We start from the raw sequence: 18,143 nt of genomic DNA, 5'->3' as shown, positions 1-18,143 counted from the left end.
CTAAAGCAAAATTTATGCAGTGCTCTAATCCTGTCTCTTCCAGAAGGAACGGGAGACTTTTTGGTCTATTGTGATGCATCCAATCAAGGTCTAGGTCGTGTACTCATGCAACGGGGAAAGGTCATTGCCTATGCTTCAAAAAAACTTAGGACGCACGAAGTCAACTACACCACACATGACCTTGAATTAAGGGCTGTAGTGTTTGCCTTAAATATCTTAAGACACTACCTTTAGTGTACAAAGTGTACGATTTTCATAAATTATAAGAGTCTCTAGTACATCCTGATGGGTTTTATGTATAAGAACAATCCTATGTGCTCATACAAACCCTAATGCTTGGATCTAGGTTTCTCTATTGTACATGAAATGAATCCAAGACTTGAAAACCCTAATCTAGCATACATAATTTCGAAATTAGCTAATTACATCAGATCTAGATGTTTACCTCTTCAAATAATGGCTTGAATCTTCTTCTCTTGAGCCTAGAATCACAATTGTAACTCCTCTAATGAATCAAAAACACCACAAGCAAGAAGGCAAATTCTGGAGATGAGGGAGGATGCTAATTTTCGGCCCTAGGGTTTCTCTTGGAAGCAAGTGTCCGAAAATTGAAGCCTTGGGGTCTAATTTATAGTGCAGGCGGCTAGGGTTTCAGTCTAAACCCAAATGGATAACTTAGCCACCAAGCAACCCAAGGAACCTTCTGGAATAAGGCCCTTGGACGAAAATATGATGATCCCTCAACTATCACACATTTGATAGTTTATGCCCCTTTATTTAATTAATCTCTTTTAGTCACCAAATTAATTCATAATTAATTTATGACTAATACTAATTAAATAAATATGATTTCTCCTTTAATATATTATTCTTATAATATATTAATAAACCATAATATCTTATCTCTCTCCTCAAATTACCTTGTCAAGTTGCTTTGGTAAGGGCAACCCAAAAGGACCATGCACAACCGGGTCAAGTACATACCAAATATAGTTACAGACTTAGACACTAATCCAACACATCCTCAATAAAAAAGAGCTCAATATGATGCAATGACGATGGGTAAAGTTACTAAATGATTACGAATGCGAAATTCACTATCATCTAGGCAAGGACAACGTGGTAGTAGATGCCCTAAGTTGAAAGGACTACTAGGGCCATAGAGTAAAATCCTTAACAATGACTATCCATTCGTATCTGTCCGTCCGGATTAAGGAGGCGCAACTTGAAGCCTTGAAACCTGAGAATGTCACAAGTGAAGCCTTGCGAGGAATGGATAAAAACCTTGAGGTCAAGGATGACGGAGCTCGTTACCTCACGAATCGAATCCGCACACCGATATTTGGCGGGTACAGAGACATTTTCATGAACGAAGCTCACAAGACCAAGTACTCCGTTCATCCCGGGTCAGAAGATGTATATAGACCTCAAGAAACTATATTGGTGGCCTAAAATGAAGGCAGAAATCGCTACTTATGTGGGCTAGTGTTTAACTTGCACCAAGGTCAAAGTAAGTACCAAAAGCCCTCAGGTTTGCTACAACAACCGGATATACCCGAGTGGAAGTGGGACCGAATAACCAGGCACTTCATAACTAAATTACCCAAGACAACTGGTGGGCATGACACCATATGGGTAATTGTCGATAGGTTAACTAAATCAGTGCACTTTTTACTAATAAAGGAGACAAACAAATGGAGAAACTAACAAGGACGTACTTCAAGGAGATTATATGATTATATGTGGTGCCAATATCCATTATCTCTAACTGAGATAGCAGGTTTACCTCACGGTTTTGGCAATCACTAAAAAAACCTTGGGAACCAAACTCGACATGAGTACAACGTATCATCCACAAACCGATAGGTAACGCGAGAGAATTATTCAAACGATAGAGACATGTTGAGAGCTTGTGTGATAGACTTTGGAATTCCAGGTTGGTGATTGCGTGTTATTGAAAGTATCACCCTGGAAGGGAATGATAAGTTTTGTAAAATGTGGGAAACTAAATCCAAGATACATAGGGCCATTCGAGATCCTTGCTAGGATCGACCCGATAGCTTACAAACTTCGGCTACTGCATGAACTCAGCAACATACACCCCACTTTCCATGTGTCCAATTTAAAGAAGTGTTTGTCCGATGAGACTCTTGTCATTACACTTGACAAGATCGAGGTAAATGAGAGTATCCACTTCGTTGAGGAACCTATGGAAATCATGGACAGGGAAGTCAAGAGAATGAAGCAAAGCCGCATACCAATAGTAAAGGTCCATTGGAATGCCAAGCAATGACCTAAATTCACCTGGGAATGCGAGAATCAAATGAAAAAGAAATACCCACATCTTTTCCCTGACTCTTGAGAATCCACTCAGAGTGCTAATTTCGGGATGAAATTCCGTCTAACGGGGGAATGATATGACAACTATCAATTTTGGTCAAACAAAGTCAACAAAATTCAACCAAGTCAACTTAACTCGTATTAGAATTTTAGGAGAAATGCGATATTCCCTATTGTTTCTAATGTGCTATTGACAAGTTATAAAACAAAGTACCTCTCAGGTTGCCAATTATCGAATATAAACCCTAATTAGGGTTAGTAACGTAACAACTAGATAATTCAATTGTGTATTATTTGGGTATAAATAATATTCATAACACAATGTGGTGGAGTTCATAAACCTTACACTACATGACAAATTCATAACAAAAAGGTTACATATATAGATTTTTGGTGAATTCGTCACCAAATGTGACAGATTGTATACCGGGCTCAAACACTCAAACATTGACGAAAAGAATTTGGAAGTATCCTAACCTTCGTGTAAAGTGTTATTATCTTTGATAATAATGATTTTTTATAATTAGTTGAATTTAAATGATTCAAATTAAGTGATTATACTTCAGTTTATCACACTTTTTATAAAAATCACCAACTTTTATAAAATTTCCCATTCTTTTATATATAAAAAAGAAACAATTTTGTACTATAAGGTGTTGACACCTTTTAAAAAGAAATATTATTTTAATCAAAAGAAGTCAACCCCTACCCACCCAACCCCCCTCCCTCTTTAACTTGGCCGACCCCCCCCCCCCCCCCCCCGGGGGGATCTCTTTCTTAATCTTCTTCATCTCTTCATTTCCTCTAAAAAAACAAGCTCTTCTTCTCAAGGTTAATTCTCCATAACTTGGTTCTTCATCTTTTGGTAAGCTTTTCTTACTAATCTAGTGATTCTACACATAAATATACTAGTTTTGTTACAGTTACACATATTTATATGTGTTCATATCCATAGGGTAATTCAACCTTTAATTGTTCTTAACTTGAAAACCTTCGTCTTCACCTTTTTATCCACCAAGAAACACACTCAATGTGAGTTCATACCCCTCATTTTCGTTTTGATCCAAGTTTTAGGGGGGGGGGGGATACAAGTAAACTTGTATAATAACACTAGTTGTTGTACATGCTTTGTCTTCAAGTTGTGTAAGAGTATTATTAACATGAAATAATATTATTACCTAGTATTATCAACATTTAAGTGTGGTATGTTGTTTGAAATTCATATCTATGAAAAATGAGTATAAATATGTTATATGTTCTTGAGAAAAAGTCACAAAAACAAAACTATAAAAACTATGGTTTTTGATGAACATAATATGACTTTTCTAGCAAAATGGTTTTAACCAAGTTATTACATCATATTTGTGGGAATCAAATCAAAATATGTTATTTTTGACATGTGTTATGAAACTAGTTAAAAATACCAAGGATTTGGTTTTACAAAACGAAAACTTAAAAACCCACCATTTTATGTAAAAGTAGGGTTTTTCTAGCACAAATGGTCATGACTAGGTTATGGTACCATTTTTGTCAGATTTGACCTAAAATATGTTATTTTAAACATATAACGTTAGTTTGACTTGATATCCACAAGAAGGTAAAAAATAAATTTTACAAAGTTTATAACTCCCTTTTTACAGTTTGGTGACGTAAAAAGGGTGAAAACTAGCAAATTGGTTTCACCATACTAAATGCTCATACTTGTGTTAGTTGTAAATTATATTTTATTTATGGACATCCAAACATGTTAACATATATATATATATATATATATATATATATATATATATATATATATATATATATATATATATATATATATATATATATATATATATATATAGGCACAACCAAACATTTATAATAAACTATACTAGGTATAGTTTATGGGTCATTGACACTATTTTACCGTTTTGATACAATACGAATAATTAAATAAAAGCATAATTATTTTACATTATGTAAATACTATGGAAATATGATATTTACACTTATAAGGGTTTTCATTATACTATACGTAAACTTGTTGAAACAATTATGTGAGACACAACCTTCACCATACCGATACACTAAAGTCTTGAATTCAGGGTCGGCTGAAGCCCAGGGCGAGTTGGGCCATGGCCCATGGCAGCAAGTCTTAAAGGGGCATCAGATTTTAGAGGTGTTATGGGTAGTATGCTATTTGGGCCAAAACTCTTGATCAACCATATTAAAATTGAAGGTCCGGTACACAAAAAGGGGGAAGCGCGCCTTAATGATCCGGGACCTAATTTGGCAGCAATTGCAAATTAATTTACGCTTCTGACTTCTTGGTCTCCTAAACATCACACCTAAAAAGTTGAAGAAGACGAAGCGTCTGATCATTAAATCAGGGAAGACGAATCAAATAATTTCTCTTTAATATCAACTTTTGTACTTAAGGAAGTTATTGTTAATTAGGTAGTTCTTTCCTTCCTTTTCAAAAATCTTTTTGCGAATTTGTAATTGAATCAGTCATTCGTCACCTTGAAAATCTGATAGTTTTCTCCTACAGTCGGTGACATTCTCGCGTAAAGTGAATTGGTAAAGTTTTAAAGGGTTGAACTATTGAATTTTTCTCCTAAAGTCCCTGGTAAGTTTATTATTTGTCACGCAACCAACGTAAACTGTTGAAGATTCGAGAATCTGATAGTCATTAAAGTTTCTATAAGTTTATATGCCTTATAGAAGTTTAACTGTTAGTGTAATTGTCTAGCCAGGGCTGACATTTGATGGTTGAGTTAATGTCCTTATAAACTTGCCATATGATGCAAAATAAGCCTCTAAAGCGTAGGTGGACATTCAAGTATGTGCCACCAACAGGAAAACTAATGGTAGTATTACATGTGAAATAAACTATATTGTATTTATATACACCCTTTTTTAGACTGTTATAATGATGGCTCCCGTGTTTTTTTATACATCCTCTTGGATTTTGTATAAAGACAAGATAAAACTAACCAGATGTAGTCAACAAATAGAATTAAACATGGTTCACACATTCTAATGTCTCAAGGCTTTTAGATGAGTAAATACTTCAAAGATCTTTACTTTAAGTGTTTTATTTTTTGTTTAGGACATTGAGCATTTTGCATTTTTCAACAAACCAAAGAACAAAACTTCTTATTTCTGGATTAGAGCCAAAATTTTCAGATTTGAACAAGATTTTTTTTCCGGTCTGAGGCGAGTAGCAACCAAAAGATCGAGAAAGAAAACCATAAGTTTTGAACATAAGTATTTCAAGTATTAAAGATTTAATTTCTAAAGTTCTAAGTATAAGATTAAATATGTATTTTAGTATTTTTTTTTCAAGTGTTTTCTTAATTTTCATAGGAATTCAGTTAAATGTAATTTTATGTTGAAACAATGAACTAACATGAATTGAATTCCATTTCCATTCAATTCTTATAAAATGTGTGTGAAATAGAAGCTCTTCTAATCTTTGATTTATTTATCATGTTTTATATGAGTTTGATTTAATTATATGGTCATAATTAAGTCTTTTCACCCAAGGCATGAATATCCTATGGACCGGCTCTGCCTGAATTATAACCAGAATCTCAGTAAGAGAGCGTGACACTTATGTATAGATCTATATGGGACAGAAAATTCCACACCTAAGTTGCTAGCTACAGCTAGACCGACAGGTCTGGGGTGACAAATGTCTAATATTCCGACACCTGAAAAACGTCGTAGCAGGCCAACTTCAGTTTTAGCGTGGTTGTAATAACTCACATGGGGAATCAACAATACATTTAGTTTACGGGGGTAACATGCGTTCAAATCCTCTCTAATAATGAAGATTTTTTGCCACTTGTCACACTCTTATTCAATTTGTTAAATGTCGTTTTGTGGTTATTTTGAATTAATTTTTTTCCACATGTCATTTTATGAGTTTTTCTATTTTATTAAATTCTATATAATATTTTAATCTAATAATTGGAATAAATGTAGTAATAAATGAATATTAATTTCACTAATAAACTTACTTTTTAATTTCAAAATTCCCAAAATTAAGACTCATTAGTTTTTTTCTTTATTTAAATAATTTTTTTAATTTAAAAGATAAAAATATTTTCATTATAATAAATCATTATTTTTCTTATTTTTTTATAAATTCAAAATTCTCAAATATTTTGACCTTTATATTCAATTTTTTTAATTAACCCATGTAATACATGAGTCTCACACCTAGTGGTTTTATATAAGAATAAAACTTCATAATACTATTTTAAGTATAGAAATACTTATACATTTTTGGTTTTAGGGTTTTTAAGACTACAACTCATCTTTAAGAAAATATTGGATTTTCTGGGAACGTACATTATCATTTTGTAAGGAAAAAGCTACAAAATTTTCAAATACAAAACACTTATGAACTTACCAACTTAATTGTTGACACTTTTCAAAACTACTTGTATTTTCAGGAAACCGTTAAACAGGTAATCGCAAGGCTTTTGAGAATGGGACGTTACGGCGTCATATTATTCATGTTTGTCATCATAATGTAATTGGTTTGAAACATACAATAAATGGTAACAATGTAACAATTTCAATTATATTTATGATGGTTGTGTTTGCTTTTATCACTATTGTACATTATGTTGTGATACTGTTCATGAAAATCATCCACCCCTAGACGTTTCAGACATCCTGGTTTGGGGGTGTGACAATTTTATATACACATATTATATAGCTATCAACTTTGCTTTTCAAATAGTCTACCAAACATAGGCCAATTTAATACTATATCTTTATTACCAGACATTTATTAAAGCAAACAATGTACAAACAACCAACATTTGTTGATCAATTTTTTATTGACTATTGCTCAACTTTTATTGACTCTACAAGATACACTATAATAGAATTGGCTATAAGTAACCAAAAACGAAACAAAATAGTGGTTACATGTATAACATGTAAAATAGCATATATATATATATATATATATATATATATATATATATATATATATATATATATATATATATATATATATATATATATATATATATATATATATATATATATATATATATATATATCCCAAAGGCTGTATATAAACGAATGAAGTCGACTTTGTCATTTAAGACACTAAATTAAGTTGAGAGACGCTTCTTGAAACTGGCCCCATCTTTGTTCAAGCGTCCCAGTGTAGCCGATAGACATCCTGACCAAACCAGGTGAAATTCCAGCCAACGCCTGCTCTTTTTCATCCAATTCACTGCTTGTGCTATTACCCGAACAAGACATAAGAGTCTCATAGTAGCCCAAGCTAACAGCCATGAGCCCAAACCGGGTTTTGTTTTGCAACCCATTCATGAGCTTGTTGGCCCTTACTTCAGTCTTCATGTCTAAGCACAACATCCCACCATATCCATACTCCTTGTTGAAGATAGACTTGGCAAGATGGTGATCAGGGTGGTCTTCAAGGCCTGGGTAGATGACCTTAAGTCCCATTTTCTTCATTCTTTGGGCATATATGAGAGTCCTCTGAGAGTGCTCTTTCATACGAAGACCCAAGTGAGGGATTCTTTGTGATAGTTCGAATGCAACCTTGGCATTCATGGTTGGACCTAGTAACATCAATGTCCCTTGGTGAAGGTCCATCATTGAGTTCACCAAACTTGCAGCTCCACATACGGCTCCTATAAATTAAAAAACATATAAAATGAGGATAATGCATTTCATGCATAATAATAGATAATACATACACCAAGAGTAATATTTTTACGTTGTGTCACATAATCAACAAAAGAAAGATAATAACATGTCTATTGTAATGACACAAACTATCCAAACTTGTGACATAATCAGTTCATAATATTTTTATATTTATAAACCCACAATTTAACTTATTTACTTATTTAACTTACATTGATTTTTAAATAATCAAATAAATACATTAACAAGATGGTAAATTAAAATAATCTAAATATCAATAATTTAATATTAGCATCCTTTTATATATATTCATGAAACGTTTTTAATGATATAATATGTTAGAAAAAGTATATATCTTTCAGTTTATACTTTTATAAATCAAAGCAATACATTTAAATGTTAAGAGTAAGAAACAATATAAAAAACAAAGACTGCAACAAATAAGCTATTATGTTGATAAAATTGGTGTAAGTGAAACTTTCAAAATTTATAGTTAGAAAATGAAATATAAAACTATTCGTATTAAATCAAATAACAATAGTATTTAACTGATAAAGTTAAAATAAAACTAAATGTATTTTTATGTAATGAAAAAAAAAAGTTTTCAAGTATGTAACTCTGTAAGAAATTAGTACATATCTGATGTTATATAACTGTAATATATTAAAATTAAGGGTGTAAATTGTAAAATAGAATATAAGGGGGTGGAATTTAAAAAGTTTAATATAAATAGAAAAAATGGATCCGAATCAGATTGTGGATCTAAATGGGTTTCTGATTGGTCCATACCAATATACCATATGGTAATGAGCCCGATCACGATTTTATATCAAACAATTTTTCTTTCCGTTTGATACGTATCTTTCCAGGTGTAAATAGATTTTTCTGGTTAAATGAACCGGAAAGACTGTTTGATTTACACAAAAAAAAAGGTATTTTCTGGTAAGATATGTCTTTCCCAGAATGCCCCAAATAATATATTTCTGGCAAAATGGGCTGGAAAGACAGTTATACACCAAACCCCGCCTTTTTTTTCTTGGATTATTAATTTTTTTAAATAGCTTTTTTATAATTTATTTTTTTTATTGAATTATTACTTTTTTTTTTTCATTGTTCAGCACAGTAAATCAAATGTACAATCAAACAATATGGTTTCTTTTTCACTCAGAAAACTTTTCAAGACAACACTTACCACACAACATTTTCCCAGACATAAACTATCAAACAGGACCTTAGATGTATAATATGTTATTGACTTATTGTGTTAGACATTAAAATTAATCATCCCTAAATAATAATCCATATCACATTTCAACGGCGCAACCTATTGCCGTTTGTCATCTCACTTGTTGTATGATGATAACTAAAATATATTTTCACCTTAAATTGATTTTTTCGTTACAAAAAAATGTGAATTATTTAACATGGCCTTTGGTTATCGAGAAGAAATTATACTTTAATAAAAACATATGCAACAATTTTTAAGGATAGATTGTTGACAAAATTGCAAAAATGGTCCCTGTGGTATGCAAATTTTTGGGGTTTTAGTCCAAGCCCCGAGTTTTTTGGATCCATGGTCCTTTTGGAGTGGTTTGTATGTGCTTTTGGTCCCTGAACTTAACTCTCGTTAAATAGGATCTATTAAGTCCCCTCATGTGCCTCACACGTGAGGGTAAATTTGTCATTTCATATGTAAGGGACCATTTTTGCATAAACCGTTTTTTGGTCCCAACATTTTTTTCTACCCTTCTTCTTCTTGAGCTTTGCTACAACAATAATGGTTTTATAAGCCAAAAATAGGCTTCCTTTCGGGGCCGATTGAGTGTGGCTTCTTATCGGGTCCTCTTTTTTCGGGTCCTCTCGAAAAGGGTAGTCACGAGCAGTTCCAAAGAAGCTATTCTCAGGGAGGGTTTGCCTACAAACATAGATCAAGAAAAAGGTCGTTGATTCGTGTCGTCCAGAGAGCGATTTCAAAGCCGTTTGTAACCCTGGGCAAAACTCGATTGTTGCCCCGATTAATAAAACGTAGGTTCTTTAAAGGTTCCAGATTGAATTGTTGGGGCTTCGGAGAAAAACAATGAATTGACTATTAGCAATGTTAATTTGAGCAGTGAAGGTAGTTTTCTTAACGATTACGAGTTCATAAATCAGAGCCAGAATCTTCAATGGGCGCAAGGGAAATCTGGGGAAGATCGAGTAGACGTCGTCGTTTCGGAGGAATACGGGTGGGTTTTTGTTGGGATTTATGATGGATTTAATGGTACTAATGCACCTGATTATCTGTTATCAAATCTATACCCAGCTGTTCATAAGGAATTGAAAGGTTTGTTGTGGGACAATTAACTTGATTCCACGAATGTAACTCCTTCAGGGCAACAACCAATAGATGATACCAAATCCAAGGTCGAAAATCAAACTCAACAAAATAACCATCAAAGATATGTCGATAAGCAAGAGAGTTACCCCAATGCAACCGAGGATTTTTAGAAAAGAAGAAACAAGAGTTCAAGAGTTAGGAGTCGAGGGGCTTCAAAGAAATGGGAAGATAACCGTCGGAGATGGAAGTGTGAATTCGACAGGGAGAGATTAGAATTAGATCGATGATTAAAAGAGAAACTGAATTCCAATGGGTCAAATTCAGTTCACCATTAAGATGTTTTGAAAGCTCTATCTCAAGGATTAAAGAACACAGAAGACGCATATTCTCATATTGTAGACCAAATGCTCGTTGAAAATCCAAAACTAGCTCTAATGGGTTCATGTCTTCTGGTTATGTTAATGAAAGAAGAAGATGTTTACGTGATTAATGTAGGAGATAGTAGAGCAGTTTTAGCTCAAAAACCAGAGCCAGATCTTTGGAGACAAGATCTAAAGTGCATTAAAGAGGAAACATTATATGATCTTGCGGTCGATGCCGATTTAGCCACTACAAATCCAACCCTAAACACTTCCCACCTCACAATGGATTACAGTACCTCCATTGAAGAGGTAAAAACTAAAACCATATTTTCAAATCAATGGTTCTATAAAGTATAAACCATTATTGTTGTACCAGAGCTCAAGAAGAAGGGTAGAAAAAAGAGACGTTGGGGAACGTTGGGGAAGAAGAGCGCATCCTTAGGGCCAAAAAACGGTTTATGCAAAAATGGTCCCTTAAATATGAAATGACAAATTTACCCTCACGTGTGAGGCACGTGAGGGGGCTTAACAGATCCTATTTAACGAGATTTAAGTCCAGGGAACAAAAGCACATACAAACCACTCCAAAAAGACCATGGATCCAAAAAACTCGGGGTTTGGACTAAAACCCCAAAATTTTGCATACCACAGGGACCATTTTTGCAATTTTTTCTAAATTGTTTAAAATATATCTTATAGTTTCCGTATTTCAATATTTTGGTATGAAATTAATCATCCAAAATATAGACTAAAAGATTTCTTGTGTTTGTTTTTATATATTTTTTAGTTTTTGGCATTTTTTTCTAAAATGCAAGAAATTTGTAGTATTTAAGTTATATGTTATATGATACGATTAATAATATAGCCAGAAAACTGTAAAGAAAGTAAAATTTGGAGTTGCATGAGTGCATGACGTACGTGCATAAGAAAGAGACATGAATATTGTCAAAAGATCGTTTAGAGCGTACCAGCAATTATGTCTCCTCCGCCGCTAATATACTTGGAAATACTATGGACTACAACGTCGGCACCCAGCCTTGCCGGAGAAACCACCATCGGAGCAAAGGTATTGTCAACCACCACCGTAACACCCTTCTCATGGGCTATCCTTGAAAGCTCCGGAATGTTGGCCACAGTCAACGTCGGGTTAGACATGGACTCAAAAAACAAAACCTTGGTGTACCCTTCCACGATTGCCTCCTCCACCTTCTTCAAATCCCTTATGCCAACAAACGTCGTTTTTATATTGGATGACCTCGGAAGAAAGTGTGTGAGAAATGCATGTGTCCCACCGTATAACGTCGGAGACGCCACTATGTGCTCCCCGCTGCTAACCAGCTGCAACAGAACCGATGAGATGGCGGACATGCCGCTAGAGGTGCAGTATGCCGCCTCAGTCCCCTCGAGAGCTGCCATCTGACGGCCAAGAGCGAGGACTGTGGGGTTGAAATGGCGGCTGTAGATGAAGAAATCCCGATCAGGGCCTAGCTCTCCGGTGAACATGCGGCTGAGGGTTTCAGGTTCCATGACGGTGAAGGTGGCGGAGGCCTCAATGGACATGTTAACTCCACCATGCTCTCCAAATTCATGTCGAGCATTAGCCAAAGCTGATACAGGGTCTTCAAATGTTGCTGCTGGTAGTTTCTTTGTGATGATATCATCGTCCCTGTTAAAGTCATCGGGAGTCATCCTCTTCTTTGAGGAGGAGGAGGAGGAGTAAAAATGGGTGTTTTGAATAGTGCCTGCCATTGACGGAAATTTCGTAGGAAGGGAATTGAATATAAAGAAAGAAAAGAGCAGATGGAGAAAATGGAGGAATGAGCACTGGTTTTATAAAGGTTTTTTTAGCACTACAAGGTTGTTTGGTGTGAAAGGATGGCACATGAATATATCCATTATTTATATTTTGATTCTAGAAATATATGTAGTTTAATGAAATTTACATTTGACTATAAGCAAATTCAGTGAAGAGTTTCTATGGAATGATTAGTTAATTCGGTTATAGCATTACCATCTTTTTTAAACTTTTTTGATTCACATGTCTTAATAAAATTATTATGTAATAATATATTTTTATTCATAATGACAAATTCACCTTTTTAATCAAAGCAGCCTTAAAATTGTTTTAATTAAATTAACAAACAAAAAATATAGATTTTGATTTGATTTTTTTTCAATAAATAATTGGATGTTAACAATACCAACTAGTTTTTTGGTATGTATTGTGCCCAAAAGTTGTAATCAAGCTGGTATCTTGGCTTCAAAATCCGGTTCTTGCAATTTTTAGTAATTGTATTTTCCAATTAGAGCTCTGCTAGACTGCTAGTGTTCTTAATAAAAATCAAGTTGTCTAAAACAAAAAGCAAAGAACCCTAAATAATGTTAACAAACCGGTTCAAAAAAAAATGTTACAAACATAATCAAAATATATGTTCAAAAAAATCAAAAAAATCAAAGGAGTTATAGATATATAAGATATAGAGGAAAATAACTTACCTACTTTTTTTATTAATTTTTATCAAGGTGATATCAGAAGGTCTCACATGGGGCATATTTATGCAAATAATTTTCTGGGGCAACGACAAGAATCTAGGATTCAAGCAAATGATGCATGGGGATAGATTTGGTAGCAAGTGTTCTAACATGTAGTTGATGGAAGAAAAATTAGGGCCTCTTGCCTTCAATGGAAGTACATCTGCAAGCACAAAAGTACATGTAAAAAATATATGGAATTAGTTCTAGAATCAACATTAACAACCTAAGGGCTGTTGGTCAAGGATTGACCTGGTAATTAGGAAGAATAAAGCACATGGGGCAGTGATGACCGTTACAATTAGACTGTTCCTAGTATTTCTCATTTTCTGTTATTTCAATTAGTTTAAACAGAGTAGCTTAAAAGTTAGAAATCATTAGTCGAAATTTCATTTTGTATAGCAGTGTAATCATTAGGCTGCTAGTAATCTTCATTCAATAACGAGAAACCTTCGGCTGCCATTTTATTCCAGTTTTACCCCTGTTAAGCTTTTGCTGTTATTGTTGTATTACTTGATCACCAACATTTGGTATCAGAGCAAACAGATCCTGATAAGTTGCATGCCCAAGTATCCTCGATTCAACAAGATGACAGCCTCATCATCCAATCAGCCCAAAGATAACCCTTTTACTCTTCAATGCCCAATACTAACTTCACTAAATTACAACACCTGGTCAATTAAGATGGAAGCCATCATGGATGCCCATGGGTTATGGGATGCCATTGAGCCACCAACCAGAGTGGTTGTGGATGAGAAGAAGAGCAAGCAGGCTCGAGCTTTCATCTTCCAATCTATACCAGAAGAGATTCTTGCACAGGCTGCCAAGAAGAAGACAGCCAAGGAAGTTTGGGACTCTCTAAAGTCACGGTATGTGGGTGCAGAGGGGGTCCAAAAGGAAAGGCTAATGGTACTCAAAAGTGAGTTTGAAGCAATTCAAATGAAGGAGTCCGAAACCATAGATGATTATGCAGGAAAGATATCAGCTATGATCTCAAAGTTTGGGAGTGCAGGGGCAATTTTGGAAGATGAAGAATTTGTGAGAAAGCTGTTCGACACAGTTCCGGAGAGGTTTATAAACCTGGTGGCATCAATTGAGCAAAGTTGTGATATGGAATTGATGCCATTTGAAGAAGCAATTAGGCACTTAAAGGCATATGAGGACAGGCTCCAGCTCCGGAAGGCAAGCACACAGGGAGATAATGCCCTACTACTTGCCAAGGCAGAAGGCTCGTCAACCCACCGGAGTCTAAGCAAGCAAAATTCAACAGGTGGTCGAGGAAGGGGCGGAAACAATCACCGGGGTGGAAGAGGTAGCACACGAGGGCGAGGCTCGTCTCGTGGCAGAGGTGGGCGTTGGGGCGGTGACCCACGACAGGAGTCGAATAACACAAACAAAAAGCCATGTGACAAAAGCAACATCAGATGCTATGAATGCCAAGAGCTTGGTCATTATGCATCGAAATGCAAAGGAAAGAAACAACAGGACCAAGAAGTAAACTTGGCTGCTGGTGAAGAAGAACCAACCTTGTTGTTGGTTGTTTGTGGTGAAGAGAACAGTGAAGTAGTCTTATTGAATGAAGAAAAGGTCTACCCAAACCAATTGAAGGAGGGCAATGAAGAGAACATATGGTATCTAGACAATGGAGCTAGTAACCATATGACTGGATGCAAAGCCTTGTTTGCTGAACTTGATGAGAAAGTAACTGGGTAGGTCCGATTCGGTGATGGGTCCAGAGTTCTGATCAAAGGAAAAGGTGCTCTCCTATTTGATTGCAAGAATGGTGATCAATTTGTCATCCCAGATGTATATTATATTCCTGCTCTGCACAGTAATATAATAAGTCTGGGACAAATGACTGAAGAAGGGTATGACATAGGGATGAAAGTGCAGGAAGCCTGGTTATGAAAGTGCAGAGATCCAAGAACAGACTTTATAAAATTAAGCTTACACCTGGGAAACCTGTATGCTTAGCCATGAGTATAGACGATGACTCATGGTTATGGCACGCACGCATGGGACACACTAACTTCAGAACACTCGAGGAGATGACACGTAAGAAGATGGTATTAGGCATGCCCCTGGTGACTCATCCATCACAGGTGTGTGAAGGATGTATGCTGGCCAAGCAACCAAGACAAGCCTTTCCAAAGGAAGCCACGTGGAGAGCTAAAGACCCACTACAGCTAGTACACGCAGACTTATGCGGACCCATCACCCTAGAAACCAAAGGAGGGAATCAATATTTCCTCTTAATCGTGGATGACTACTCACGGTATATGTGGGTATACCTGATCAAAACAAAAGATGAAGCGTTGAGCAGGTTTCAGAAGTTCAAGTTACAAGTTGAGAAAGAAAGCAGCCATAAAGTCAAGATGATAAGAACTGACCGTGGAGGTGAGTTCAATTTGAATCAATTTCAGTCCTTTTGTGAGTAGACAGGAATCAAGCGACAATTGACAACACCACACACCCCACAGCAAAATGGGGTTGTGGAACATCGAAATAGGACGATTTTGGAGATGACTAGGGCACTACTCAAGGCTATGGGGATACCGGATCAATTTTGGGGAGAGGCCGTGAGACATTCAGTGTATTTGTTGAACAGAACAAGCACAAAAGCGCTCAAAGACACAACCCCATACAAATCACTGAAAGCTTCTAAACCCTCAATCGCACACTTGAATATTTTCGGTTGCGTGGGATTTGTAAAGAAATTATGAGGCCTGAGCAAGCTAACTGATCGAAGCGAGCCAATGGTGTACCTGGGAACAGAAGAAGGAACAAAAGGGTACCGTATGTTTAACCCCAGAAGTCAACGGATAGTGATAGAGAGAGACGTGATCTTTGACGAAGGAAGGCCTTGGGCTTGGAATACTGAAACAACGGGGGAGCCACTTTCAACACCCTACTGGACCAATGATATTGTCCATGAAGGAGCCCAATCCCAACCGGCCCAAGATTCTGATTAGTTAATTAACATTAACGAAGACCCTGTAACGTCGTTAAACGATCTCTACGGAGATATTGGATTGAATGACTCACGATTTGAAGGCTCGACACAGTCGTATGAACCTGGTACCAACTCGACACCTCCCAGTCGAGTATCGACGATCCAATCAAGAAACGCGTATGTAGCTTCTTATGATGACACACCGGCAAGGGGATTTCGCTCAATCAACGACCTCTATGAAAATACGACAAGATTGGAGGAGGAGCAAATAGGGGATCTGTATGAAAGTAATCAAAGAATTGATGTTGGTTGATGATGAACCCACAACCTACGAAGAAGCATCAAGTGAAGAAGGGTGGAAACGAGCCATGGAAACGGAAGTGAAGTCAATTGAGAAAAACAATACCTGGACTTTAACCAGGCTACCCCCAAATCATAATGCGATAGGGGTAAAGTGTGTATTTAAGGAGAAAAAGAACGCAGCTGGAGAAGTAATCAAGCACAAGGCTCGTTTGGTCGCCAAATGTTACGTTCAACAAAGGGGTGTCGACTTTGACGATGCATTTGCACCGGTGGCCAGGTTGGAGACGATAAGACTGATTCTCTCAATAGCGACGAAAGAAAATTGGCTTGTACATCACCTGGATGTCAAGTCAGCGTTCCTACACGATGATCTTAAGGAGGAAGTTTACGTGAGTCAGCCAACTGAGTTCATGGTCAAAGGCAAGGAAGGATGGGTGTACCGTCTTCACAAGGCCCTGTATGGGTTACGACAGGCGCCAAGGGCATGGAACATAAAACTTGACCAATCACTCAAGTCAATTGGATTCGCTAGATGTGCTCATGAGCAAGTCGTCTACAAGGTACATAAACCCAATCTGATTCTTATAGTGGGTATATATGTAGATGACCTTATAGTCACTGGGTCAAGTGAGAAAGAAATCCAAGTGTTCAAAAATAGAATGAAGTTTTTGTTTGACATGAGTGATCTGGGATTGTTATCATACTATCTGGGAATTGAGGTATTACAGGGTAAGGATGGAACAATTCTCACACATAAGGGGTATGCTGAAAAGATCTTAAAAACTTCAGGAATGGAAGGCTAGTGGGTTATAGTGACAACAGTTACAACAGTGATTGTGAAGATAGAAGGGGAACCATTGGAGTAGCTTTCTACTACTCAGGAAAGCTTATAACATGGGCTTCACAGAAGCAGAAAACTATGGCACTCAGTTCATGTGAAGCTGAGTATATGGCTACAACTGCAACAGCATGTCAAGGATTGTGGTTAAGGAATCTGTTCAGTGAACTAATTGGAAAGAAAGCACAGAAGGTGAAGCTGCTAATTAACAATCAGTCCACCATAGCACTCATTAGAAATCTGGTGTCTCATGGTAAAAGCAAGCACATAGACACCAAATTCCACTTTATTCATATGTGTGTTGAAAGGGAACAAATTCAAGTGGAGCATGTGAGTGGAGATCAACAGAAGGCTGATGTTTTAACCAAGGCAATGCCAAGGATAAAGTTTGCAGAGATAAGGGCATTAATTGGCATTGAGGATCTAAAGAAGAAAGGTCAATCTTGAGGGGGAGAAATGTTAGTCAAGGATTGACCTGGTAATTAGGAAGAATAAAGCACATGGGGAAGTGATGACCGTTACAATTAGACTGTTCCTAGTATTTCTCATTTTTCTGTTATTTCAATTAGTTTAAATAGAGTAGCTTAGAAGTTAGAAATCATCAGTCGAAATTTCATTTTGTATAGCAATGTAATCATTAGGCTGCTAGTAATCTTCATTCAATAAAGAGAAACCTTCGGCTGCCATTTTATTCCAGTTTTACCCCTGTTAAGCTTTTCCTGTTATTGTTGTATTACTTGATCACCAACAGTGCTTACATTTATTATAGTAGCTATGTTGACAACATGGTATCATCACAATATACTTGAAATA

At 36.1% G+C, this 18,143-nt stretch overlaps 2 protein-coding genes across 2 annotated transcripts; one reads left to right on the top strand and one right to left on the bottom strand.

Annotated features, from left to right (window-relative positions):
• Nucleotides 1–7,419: 7,419 nt before the first annotated feature.
• Nucleotides 7,420–12,478, bottom strand: LOC111919222 (methionine gamma-lyase). The gene is made up of 2 exons (XM_023914838.3): nucleotides 11,673–12,478; nucleotides 7,420–8,009 (listed from the first exon to the last, which is right to left on the bottom strand). The coding sequence occupies exons 1-2, from the start codon at nucleotides 12,451–12,453 to the stop codon at nucleotides 7,456–7,458; spliced, it is 1,335 nt and encodes a 444-aa protein (XP_023770606.1). The 5' UTR covers nucleotides 12,454–12,478; the 3' UTR covers nucleotides 7,420–7,455.
• A 1,442-nt stretch (nucleotides 12,479–13,920) lies between these two features.
• Nucleotides 13,921–14,949, top strand: LOC111919333 (uncharacterized). The gene has a single exon (XM_023914927.1). It carries the CDS (start codon nucleotides 13,921–13,923, stop codon nucleotides 14,947–14,949), a length of 1,029 nt encoding a protein of 342 aa, XP_023770695.1.
• The last annotated feature ends 3,194 nt before the right edge of the window (nucleotides 14,950–18,143 follow it).

Source organism: Lactuca sativa, chromosome 3 (assembly GCF_002870075.4).
Source record: "Lactuca sativa cultivar Salinas chromosome 3, Lsat_Salinas_v11, whole genome shotgun sequence".
In the NCBI taxonomy this organism is placed as follows: Eukaryota; Viridiplantae; Streptophyta; class Magnoliopsida; order Asterales; family Asteraceae; genus Lactuca; species Lactuca sativa.
This window is presented reverse-complemented; position numbering and strand designations above follow the sequence as displayed.

Coding starts and splice junctions, on each gene's coding strand:
- LOC111919222 (XM_023914838.3), bottom strand. CDS start 12,453: ATGGCAGGCACTATTCAAAACACCCATTTTTACTCCTCCTCCTCCTCC. Junction 8,010..11,672: donor CGGAGGAGACATAATTGCTG/GTACGCTCTAAA, acceptor TTTAATTTATAG/GAGCCGTATGTGGAGCTGCA.
- LOC111919333 (XM_023914927.1), top strand. CDS start 13,921: ATGGAAGCCATCATGGATGCCCATGGGTTATGGGATGCCATTGAGCCA.